Source organism: Bemisia tabaci, chromosome 2 (assembly GCF_918797505.1).
Source record: "Bemisia tabaci chromosome 2, PGI_BMITA_v3".
Taxonomy (NCBI): domain Eukaryota; kingdom Metazoa; phylum Arthropoda; class Insecta; order Hemiptera; family Aleyrodidae; genus Bemisia; species Bemisia tabaci.
Window position 1 is genome coordinate 76,710,918 of NC_092794.1, and position 12,344 is coordinate 76,723,261.

Genomic DNA, 12,344 nt, shown 5'->3' on the forward strand with positions numbered 1-12,344 from the left:
ACCCATTTCGACCAACTATCCACCGGAGTTCAAAATACCCACGAAATGGGTAATTGCCCACGAATCAGCAGCCCCGCTAAAGAGCTGACTGTAAACCCTCGCTACAAGATGAACAAACTCATCAAAATGCCATCCAAGTACGGGACAACCGTTACTGCTGATATCGCCTTCGAGAATCATCATCCTCTTCCTATCTTTGCACATTGCACATCGTTTGACGGACGATGCAATTCAGGATATCAACGCTGGATCTTTCGATCTCATCTACTCATCTACGAGGGCCCGATCGGAAGAACGTACAAATTTGCACTCGTTCCAAACATTGCAGCCTGATTTATATTGTACGTCATGTTTGTATACTTTTCTAAATGATGTAATGCTTGATAAAAAAAAAGGCATGTTTGTAAAAGAATGAACAGATAAATATACAGGGTTATCCAAAAGTCACCTACCACCCCTGTAACTTTCTTCCTGATTGAGATAGAAGTTTGAAACTTTGGGAATGTTCCTCGGTTTGAGGTAGCAACTTTTTGGTCCCCCCAAAATTTTGGGGGGCGGGGACTAACTTTTTTTTTCAAATAGCAACCCCCCTTTTGTGATACCTCATTCGAAAGATAAAAGAAAAAAAATTGGCGCAAACCGCAGGTCAAAATGTTGATTTTTGACAAAATGGCGGCCGGTCAAAGTTCAAAATGGCGAAAATTCGGCATCTCCGTGTTTTATCCACGGATTGGTCTGAAACAAAGAATCCTGGGATTTTTCGGGACGAGAAAAACGATTCTAGTACTAGTTTTCCAGAAATGTCAGTCCTTTTCAAAAGGGCGGCGGTTAAAATGGCGGCTTAGAGCGGGAAGTGGATATTTAGGCTGTTTATCGTCGGATTTGTATGAGACTCGGTATCCGGGGGTATTTCGGCACGAGAAGAGCGAATCTTTCATTGGATTTTTGAAATTTTTGAAAACTTAAAATGGCGGCGAAAAAATGACGGAAAATCCATATCACGGCTGTTTACCGATGGATTTGCACAAAAGTCAATGCTCTGGTGGTTTTTGGCTCGAGAAAAAATAATCTTTCATTAGATTTTTGAAACACTGAATATCGTCAAATTGGTGGCGGAAAAATAATGGAAAATTCGCATCCACCATCGCCATACGCATTTTCTCCGCCATTTTAAAGTTTTTAAAAATTTCAAAAATCCCATGAAAGATTCGCTCTTCTCGTGCCGAAATACCCCCGGATACCAAGTCTCATACAAATCCGACGATAAACAGCCTAAATATCCACTTCCCGCTCTAAGCCGCCATTTTAACCGCCACCCTTTTGAAAAGGACTGACATTTCTGGAAAACTAATGCCAGAATCGTTTTTCACGTTCCGGAAAACCCCAGGATTCTTTCTTTCAGACCAATCCGCGGATAAAACACGGAGATGCCAAATTTCCGCCATTTTGAACTTTGACCGGCCGCCATTTTGTCAAAAATCAACATTTTGACCAGCGGTTTGCGCCAAAATTTTTTTTTTATCTTTCGAATGAGGTATCTCAAAAGGGGGGTTGCTATTTGAAAAAAAAGTTAGCCCCCGCCCCCCTTAAGGGGGCCGCCCCCGAAGATTTTGGGGGGACCAAAAAGTTGCTACCTCAAACCAAGGAACATTCCCAAAGTTTCAAACTTCTATATCAATTAGGAAAAAAGTTACAGGGGTGGTAGGTGACTTTTGGATAACCCTGTATACATTTTTTTAAAATATTTGCTTAAGATCAATCCAATCGCCTCACGGTTCCGTGCAGTAGTTCGTGCGAATACCTCACAGTTGTGATCGCGATCACGTGGGCTGTAGTGTTGGCCGGGAAATTCTCCGTTATTATTCCATCCGACCGATTGCATGCTATCGACTTCTGTCCCGTTCACTTTGTACTGCATACGGTTGAACATGTGCAGGGGATAATTGTTAGCCCGCTTGAATTTCGGTTTCGTAGATCTGCGGCGGCTCCAGGATTTTTCTCGAGTTTCACTTCTACAAGCATGAAGATCCTCGAGTCTTGAGGCACGGTGATCAGGCCGTGGGTATCGGGGGTGAACCGGATCGAATCGTTGTTTCCACATTTTGTTTTCACATCCGACTTTTTTGCGCGCGAAAAAGTCGGATTTGACTGTTATTAAATCAGATTTGATGTTCAAACTGAGCAAAATGCATTATTAGGGACTCTTGAGGGTCGCTGAGCTCAGAAATTACAGATACTTCCAAAAAATTCACGTTTCTAAAATTACAGCTCCGTAGCGCTATTTTAGAGGCCCACTGAGCGCCGACCGGCCGCTCAGTGGTCCTGTACGGAGCTGTAATTTTAAAAACGTGAATTTTTTGGAAGTATCTATAATTTCTGAACTCAGCATTCTTCAAGAGTCCCTAATAATGCATTTTGCTCAATTTGAACATTCAATCTGATTTAATAACAGTCAAATCCGACTTTTTTGCGCGCGAAAATCGGTCGGCGCGCGTTGAGCGGAAACTTCAATCGATCATAACTCCGGAACCGTTTGGTTCCCCAGCTTTCACGACCACTCGTTGGATGCGGAAAAAGACAAACAATTTAATAAACTGGTTTCGGTTCAAATCAAAAAATGTAAAATTTCAGTTTAATCTGTTTAAAAGAAATTGTTTTTCCTCAAAAACTGAAAAAAAGCACATAAATTAAATTAAAAATTTAATTTTGGGATTTTGACCTTTAGAATCTTAAAGTATGCAATTTTAGACGATATTTTGTCCAAACCGGGCCTCAATATCTTGTTTCGTTCGAAAGATATCGAGGGTCACAGGTTTTGACTTCCACCCCCTCTAGTGCCCCCCCCCCAAAAAAAAAATTTTTGGGGGGTCTGAAAATTTGGGAAAAGAAGCGCTCTAGTATTAGTAACTGATAGAAGAAGTTTTAATAAGTTTTAGTGGGGGGGGGGGGCGAAAAATGTCGTTTTTGCATACGGCTTCTTCGTTTTTTTTTTAAAACTTTGTTCGAAACTTGAGGACTTGAAAACGCAATGTTGAACTAATTTTGAACTTGCTAAGATAATATTGAGGAAAAGTAAAGAGAAATTGGCTCATTTTGCGAGAATATCGTATGATCTTTAAAATGACGTATTTGGGGGTCCGAAACCCCCCTTAAAATTAGTTTGAAGTAATTTCTGTGATTTTTACTAGAAGGTGCTTTCAATTTGGTAAATTATCCCGTTTTGTTTTTCTCTTTACGAAAATTTGAAGTGGAGATATGTTTTTTTGAAAATAGGTCAAATTTGACCTTTGACCTATCATAACTCGGTCAAAAATTAAGATATTGATTTGCGGTTTTCGCCAGAATCCTTAGTTTTTATGCTCTTTCTAATGATGTATTACAAGATAGGGGTTACCATTTGAAAAAAAAAGTTGGGGGCTGCCGCGCCCCTCCTGAGGGGGGGGGGGGTCACAAAATTTGACCCCCCCTAGAAGATGGTCCCTTTTAAGATACAAACATTCCTAAAGTTTCGTTTTTCTATCTCTAACCGTTAAAAAGTTACGAGGGTGGGGGGTACAGACTTTTGGGACACCCTGTATATTCCTAGTTTGTACGAGCCATTCCAAACATCGTTTCCCGCAGACGCTCGAGTTGAAATTTTTTTTGCTATCATAATTGTATCCTATTGTCGTCGTCGTTGAGCCACCGCATGAGCGTAAAATATATCGCGTAATTTCAAGGGGTGGTGCTAGATCACCGAAGCTGTCGTAGTACAATGCATTACCGCTCTCTGAAATCTGGTACGCTGTCGAATGTGTACCGGGTCTATCGCTTCGGTCCAGATTGACGATACCGCACTCGGGGATTGGGTTTCTTGGTGGCCGATTCATCGATCATGAACACACCGCTGAAATGCGGGATTCGTATTTGTTCCGTCGGAGCGATTCTCAACTCAACGTCCGTCATCGTTCGGCGCGGTAGCTCACAGATCAGTTTAAATTCTTACGGTAAGATCTCAAGTAAAGGCCGTAACCTTTACGGTACGGTCGCAAGTACAATCCTTCACCAAGGTGGATATTCTTCTTCAACGATCCGTCGATGACCGTCTTGATCATTTTCGCTACCAGTGTGATTGTTCGCGCGGCCAGACAGATACTCGTCAGGAGATTCTTGATTCCGGCACCCGTCTTCGGCAAAGCGAAGATTCGCTCCGCCATTTTCTTCTTCTTTTTCGACGCTTTGGCTCCCGTCTTTAGGATAGCCAAGATTTGCTCGATCGATCGCTCTGCCGGTTTCGTTTTCTTTGACGCTCTCTTCTTCCTCTTCTTCTTCTTAGATTTCTGTTTTTTCGCTGCCTCCGACGTGTTTAGACCCATTCCGAGTTTGGCTTTGAGTTTCATAGCGTTCGTTAAGGCGTATGCTGCCGCTCTTTCACCCAACGATGAGTCGGACTCTTTCACACGTTCCCAAGCTCTGTCCGCAAGTATGAGATCGGCTTTTTTCCTCTCGGTGGTGTCTTTGGTCTTATTGTAAGCGATGTCGTGGGACTTGCAAGGTTCGTTGAGCGGATTTATACCCGGATCTACGCTTTTCAATCGTTCTGCGAGGCGAGTGCCCGGTCCGCAGTACCTGCAAGCGCCCGGCAAGTGCAGTTCCAACAGTAGTGAATTTATCAGCGAGTATAACAGTACACGTCCTCGATTGGTTTTGCTGCAAGTTGATAATCTTCTCGGTGACATACTCTGACGAAAATGTCCATACTATTTATACGGAGAAGTAGAAAATGACTGTCCGATAAAATAGGGAACGAATACGATGCGACTCGTCAAGCAAAGAAAGTCACTGCGAGTCCCAAACCTCGACAAAGGTAAGAAGCAAAATGAAAACCGACAACGACGACGACACAGTGAACTGTTACCGGACACCATCCGTTGCATCGTTTGCAGACCGTCCAATTTCGGTAAAACAAACGTGATGGTTTGCTTGCTACAACATCCGAACGGATTGAAGTTCCGCAACGTGTACTTGTACTCCAAGACACCGTTTCAACCAAAGTACGAAGAACTTCGTCGGATATTCGACGGAATCGACGGTCTCGGATACAACGTCTATTCGGACACGGCCAAGATTGTTCCACCAAACGATGCAGCATCGGATTCCGTCTTTATTTCCGATGATGTCGCCTGTGACAAACAAAATGCAATGCGGGATTATTTCAGTATGGGAAGGCACAGCTCGGTCGACAGTTTCTACTTGTGTCAAACTTATTCTCGCATACCGAAACAATTGACTCGCGATAACGCTAACCTACTCGTAGTTTTCAAACAGGACAATACAAACTTCCGACACATCTACGACGATCACGTCAACACAGATTTCACGTTCGAAGATTTCAGACATATCTGCTCAGTGTGCTGGCACGATAAGTACGGGTTTTTAGTCATCGATAAAAATGGCAATAAGATAGATAAAACAATGTTTGTTGATAGTTTATTTGCTTCGTACGGATCACCAAAAAATAGGAACAATGATGATGATGATTATTCAAAGGAGGATGATGATGACGACGATGAATCGTTCCAAGATGCAACAGATAAAGAAAAAACGACGGGTCACACTGAAGACGACGATTCTCGCGAGACAACCACTGCCTCGAACTTACAGTTCTACTTAAACGAATTGGGAAAACATCCAAGAGAGTCCGATACCGCGTATGGTGTGCGGAGAGCAATCAACGGAAACTTTCTTGTCGGTAACCGAACCATTAGTTTCGATTCGGACGGACGACTAATCTTGGACGGTGACGATGAGGTGTTCGAACCGACTCCCGGGTTCTTGGAGCTTCTTTTTAAGAAACATCCGCGCAATTACACAGCAGATGATCGCGCTAAATTCCAACGAATAGTTTCGCTCATCAATGCGCAACGTTGGGATCATCATCCACACGGTAGACCCAAGTCGAACCGCAGTCGTAAATATTGGGATCTCATCAAACCTTTATTCGCTACATCGGCTCCCATTTCAACGAGGACGTCACCGCGTAAAAAATTGGAGAAAGGCTCCGGTATCAAAATTCATCGTGCGAAACGGGAACTCGTCTATTGGGACGATCTGAACGAGTTAGTCCAACGTCTCGTTTTACTTGTAGCTTCGAAACAAGCTGGTCACACCGATCACGATCATGAAATTCTGAGTATCATCGAAGAGCTTCGCGAAGCGGATTACATCCACTAAATATAGGTTCTGCACTTAAAATGAGTCACACCGATCGGTTTGGAAGATCGAAAGGGATTTACGTTCGCAACACGAAGCAAGGTCCCAAAGGTGACGGTTTCTTACCAGATTCGGACGGGAATTATCTCGTATTCCACAAAGGGATCCGACAACTGCAAGATCCCACAGAGGATACCGACGCTGTGAAAAAACAATGGACAGACTCGAGGTGGACGGAGGTTATGAATTCGACACAGCTTTGTTTGGAGAAAATGGAAGAATACAAAAGTACCATGCAACGATTCGAGACGAAATTATAACGACTGGAAAATAGGATCAATCAATTAGAGGTTGTGAATCGAATGAAAGGAAAATTGTGTTGCGATGAGTCACATTGACGGTTTTGGCCGATCGCAATTCCACCGCGGTCCAAAAGGTGAAATTATATCGTATCGAACAAACGGATTTGCCAAGTGCAAGATCCCGAAAGCGATGAAGATGCGGTGAACAAGAAATGGTCCGAAACCCAATGGAAGGAAGCCATGAAATTAGGTCAACACTGTCTGGAGCGTATGTACCAACTTCAGCAATCTTACAATCGTCTGACTAAAATAATAGCATCGAAGCAGCAATTGAATGGAGAGAGTGGACGACAACGTTGACGGTAATTATCATGTCGGCAGAAAAACGTGGGATCGTCGAGGAGCTACGTAAACCTGCACGACAAAACTATCCGCGTCGTAAAGCACGGATTCTCGGATTTTTCGATTTATGGCAAGCCGATCTCGTCGAGATGCAACCGTACGCCTCGGTCAACAAAGGATACAGATATCTCCTCACTGTCATCGACGCGTGCTCGAAAAAGGCTGGGCCGAACCGCTCAAATCGAAAACGGCCACGGATGTCACTTATACCATGCAACGCGTTCTCAAAGCAGCCGGAGAGTCACCGAAACATTTACAAGTCGATATGGGCTCGGAATACTACAACTCCAAATGTCAAGCATTGATGAAGCATCACAAGATCAATATGTACAGCTCGCACTCGACAACCAAAGCCTCTATTGTAGAGCGATTCAACCGAACGCTCGAAACGAAGATGTTGAAAGAATTCAGCGCGCAAGGATCGTACAAGTGGGTAGATCTATTACCGAAACTCATCCGTGAATATAACGGGAGCGTTCATCGCACTATCGGGATGAAACCGATTGATGTCAACGAAAAGGATGTACCGATGATCCTGCAAAAGCTTCGTGGGCCGCCGCTGAGTAAAATCAAAAAGAGACGCCTGGCCAGACGAAAACTGAAAGTCGGTGATCACGTACGGATCTCGAGACTCAAAGCCATGTTCGAGAAGGGATACATCCCGAATTGGAGCACGGAAATTTTCAAGATTGTCAGCGTCAATCCGACCGTTCCGATCACGTACGATCTGAAAGACGCGCACGATACGATCATCAAAGGAAAATTCCACCGCGAAGAACTCCAACCCACCAACTATAAGGATGCGTTCCTGGTGGAGAAAATTCTACGTCGCAAGAAAAACCAGGCCTTTATGAAATGGTTGGGTCTGGACGCGAGTCACAACAGTTGGATCGATAGTAAGGATTTCGTATAAATAGTATGCATTCGCTTCTCAGTATCGTAAGGAAGAAATCATAAACGATAAAATAATTCTCATCACTTTCATCGTTGTTGTTGGAGTGAATCCCACAGTGGTGAAAAACTCATCCGAAGCAAACATCACAATGTGCCCACGTTTTTTAAAGAGGTGTGTGAAAAAACGGCCAAAAATGCCTCAAGGCATTTTCGAATTTTGATCACTTGGGGGTGATACAGTAGCTTCCGAGACGCCCAAACCGGTCGCTGTTTTGCTTAGAAGCGCCGGGTTGCGACGTTGCCATTTTTTAAAGTGGAAACCTTTAAAAATTCATATCTCCGCCGCATCTCAACCGATTTCAATGAACTTTTTTTTTAAAATGTTCCTCTTAAGCAGAGCTTTCTAGTGATGTATAGTTCTTTGGGGTTTACTTGGCTTTAAGTGGCACTTCCGCGGTTTTAGCAGTTTTTGATAGACACAAAAATTTAGTTTTTATTTTGCCACGATCGTGGAATCGACGGAATCTAAACAAAAACCATTTTAAATGCAAGTTCAGATTCTCACCTTTCTAACGAGCACAATATCATTCCGGGAAAACGTTTAGTTCCCGAGATATGACCGCTCAAAGTTGGTCACATGCGGTTTTGCGCAATGTGAATGCGTGTTATCACTGAGTCATTCGCGAACTAGGGGTCCCTTACGTTCAATTTACGTTGAAATAATTACACAGAGCAGTAAGGTGTACAACACGAGCCGTATTTTCACCTTCGGCTGCCGATGTGCTACGTTGCCATTTTTTGAAGTGAAAACTCTTAAAGATGCATAACTCAGCTGCGTTTCAACCGATTTCAATGAACTTTTTTTAAAATGTTCCTGTTAAATAGAGCTATCTAATGGCAGTTAGGTTTCTGGATTTTATTTACCTTAGGGACGCACTTAGGTCGTTTATTTGGTTCTTTGCAGAGAGTTTTCATACAAAAAATAGTGTTGCTATTTTTTTCTCTTTTTTTAACATTCAAACTAGATCGGAAGATCACCATCGCTTAAAGTATAATGTAAAAATCTTGGTAAATTAGCAACACCACCTTCTCCTGTACAATGAGAGCGTCGCTTTAAATATTTGTACACGTAAGAATAGTGATTAAAAGAATCCCTTTTTTTAAAAGTTCTTTCTTTTAAATTTTGCCATTTTAAACCCTCCCACAATCCGCCGAGAAAAAAAAAATATAAATAGCAAGACTATTTTTTGTAAGAAAAATCTCTGCAAAGAACCACATAAACAACCTAAGTGCCTCCCCAAGGAAAATAAAATCCAGAAACCTAAATGCCATTAGATAGCTCTATTTAAGAGGAACATTTTAAAAAAAGTTCATTGAAATCGGTTGAAATGCGGCGGAGATATGAATTTTTAAAGGTTTCCACTTTAAAAAATGGCAACGTCGCAACCCAGCGCTTCTAAGCAAAACGGCGACCGGTTTTGGGCGTCTCGGAAGCTACTGTATCACCCCAAGTGATGAAAATTCGAAAATGCCTTGAGGCATTTTTGGCCGTTTTTTCACACACCTCTTGTAACAGTAGATTTCCAAAAATAATGTTTTGATTCATCACCGCTCCGCAACTATAAATTGAAATTCCGGAATCAGACCTTACTCTACAGTCTCCATTACTAGTCCAATCCTGGAGGAGATGGTCTCAACCATTTATTCAAGCAAGCATAAAAACTCGTATATACACAAAAGATACGCATGCGACTTAGGTAAAAGTCGAATTTTCTCGTCAACGAAAAGTCGTATCAAAATTCGGTCTGTTGGTACAGTTTTCCGATCTTCGATAGTGTAAATGATTCGCAATGATCCCGGGGCAGATCGGAGAAAGGGAATTTTCCGAAAATATTTTCCAGCGCTCCCGAATCAGACCCTACTCTCCGGTCTCCGGTACCGGACCCATCCTGGAGGAGACGGTCGATCGATGCCGAAAATATTAAAAGTCCGAAATTCCGAATTTTTTGCACAATCTGACAACAATATACCGAAAAATTATTTAATTACTTGCACCATCTGGCAACACTGGAAAATTCGATGTTGCCAAATTTCACCGATAATTAAATAATTTTATGTGCACCGTCCGGCAACACTGTTGCATAACCGCCATCTTGAAGTGGCAACATGCACCATTACATAACCCGCAGGGGCTACATACACCATTGCATAATCCGGAATATGAAGGGGCAACATACAATACCTTTTTACAGCGTTGCCATATGTACAATACCCGCCATACAACACTGTAATTTAATTCGTATTTTTCTGCACCGTCCGGCAACGCTGTTGGATATTTCACTGGCCTTAAATTCCTATTTCTACCCTACTTCCAGTTCATCCCGGGGCCACGATCACCCTTAATGTGGTGCAGGTAAATTCTTTCAAAATGACCCTTGGGGTTTCATTTCCACACTCAGTTTTATACATGAAATAAAAAACCTTTTTAATGTAAAATATTTCATGCAAATTAAAAAGAATAAGGAAAGAAAAAATGAATAGAAGTGAGTAATGCATAAAATTTTGGACATTTTAGGACATGGATAATTTTTTTCCGATTTAAAAAAGCTCGTCTATGAACATTCATGCACTCACGTACTTTATGTCAAGAATTTCATTAAATTATTATATACTGTTTCATATCTTTATCTGCCTCAGTCACACACTCTGGGCAATTCTGCGCTTGTTCTTGCAAAAAAATTAAGAGTGCTTACTTAAACCGGAATTCACTGACTGCTTCACCATTTAAATTGAGTGAAACTTCAAGCTGCAGGCGTTAAAGAGTGGAGTCATTTCGGGGTCCCAAACAGTACCAGTCCAAAGTCCAAAGATTTGAGGATCAGGAATATAGATTTCAATAATATCACTAAAGTCGAAGTCCAAATATTGGTTACAACGTGCAGTTCTCTTTTTCAGAGGACCTTATCATCATTAATATAAGTAAACTTCGAAGGATTCAGACTTTCAGCGATTCTACCTTTTTCTATTTCACTCGAGAGGTTGCCAGATTGTGCGATAAATGTGAATATTTTACATGGATTTGAATTGGGAAAAGTGCTAAAAAAGCAACTTATCTGGCAACAATAGAGTCCGGGAGGGAAGAGAGGCTGCCTTCCTGGGAAAATCCACGATTTAGCCGGAAATGTCATTAAAACAATTGATTCCGTTTGAAGCAGCAATTGTATACTAAGGGAAAGCTATTTTAAAATTATAATTGTAAATGGACACAGATGCTACAGAAAGGGAAAAAGGAAAGGGAAAGGTAATGAAATGAGGATATGATTATACTAATATGCAATCAGAGAGAATAAAACAAAAACATCAGAGAAATTTATATGCGATGAAAGTATAAAAAAAAAAAAAACACGAGTGGGCTCATTGCGATTCGGAACTCGAACTATACTATCGTTGAGCAGTTTTCAGACCCCTACGCCACCGATAATCTTCTTAAGAGGTAAAGATGAACTTTTGCCACTTCAGCAAGTCAAATCGTGGAAGAAGATCCATGGATTGTCTTTTCCCGTCACCCGATGGGATGACGTCCCAGTCAAATGCGTTTTTGAAGAAATGATCGATCCCCATCATCGCTTCATCTCCACACATCTATTCATGTGCAAATGATGACACGCTCCGGCAACAAGGTTCTGTGACGAAATCATTTTTGCCTCCAGAGTCTCCAAAATGTATACATCTTAGTGATCAAATGTTCAATCACTGAGTAAAATTGCTCGCGGAGCGAGGCGAATGTTTCTCGCGTAGCGAGTGATCGGGGGTCCAGGGGGCGCAGCCCCTTGGCTGGCCGTGACGGACGCGCAAAGCGCGTCCAGAACGGCTAGTAGTCTCATAAACTCGGGATTGATTATTCAAAAAAGCCTCTTACCCAATCCATCATAATTATTTTCCAGCACATCAAAAAGAGACTGCGCCAAGGGAAAGAATTCAACATATGTGGCTATTCATTTGGAGGAATGGTAGCACTGGAAGTCGCTCGTATTCTAGAGAGCGAGAACATAAGTGGGAAGATTTGGCTAGTTGACTCATCGCCACAATTTTTAAAAACAATGTCGACGTTGGCGCTAAGTGATGGTGAGAAATCAAAAGAAGATGAGCTGCAAGTTAAAGTCATAATGAGGATTGTTGATTTAGTCTGGCCACAAGACACAACAGAGGTAATACTTTAGAAAATTTGTAAAATAGCTGCTAAAGTATAGTTAGGTCTAGTGTAAATATTTATTTACAATATTAAGTACGAAACGCTGTCTGTCTCCTAACTATTAACGAAGGTTCATTGAGCAATTCACGAAGCAAAGTACCTAAATTCTCTCAGATTAGATTTTGAAATCAGATAATTATTCGCAGCAGGTACCTCCGTACCTATCCTTATTTTAAAATTGAATGTCAAAAGAAAATAAATAAAATTGGCAGCAGTGTCATTTTTATTATCAAGTGTCATTTACCCAATTGCACAGCGTGCAATAAGTAGCAATTCTAGTCAAAATATTGCAATTCAACTGA

General features: G+C 41.8%; 1 protein-coding gene across 1 annotated transcript in view; it reads left to right on the forward strand.

The window, feature by feature from the left end:
- Positions 1 to 12,344, forward strand: part of FASN3 (Fatty acid synthase 3) — a 253,540-nt gene that overhangs the window by 238,420 nt on the left and 2,776 nt on the right. The window contains exon 35 of the mRNA XM_072296313.1: positions 11,735 to 11,998. Within this exon, the coding sequence (XP_072152414.1) occupies positions 11,735 to 11,998 (264 nt within the window). The remainder of the gene's footprint in view (positions 1 to 11,734; positions 11,999 to 12,344) is intronic.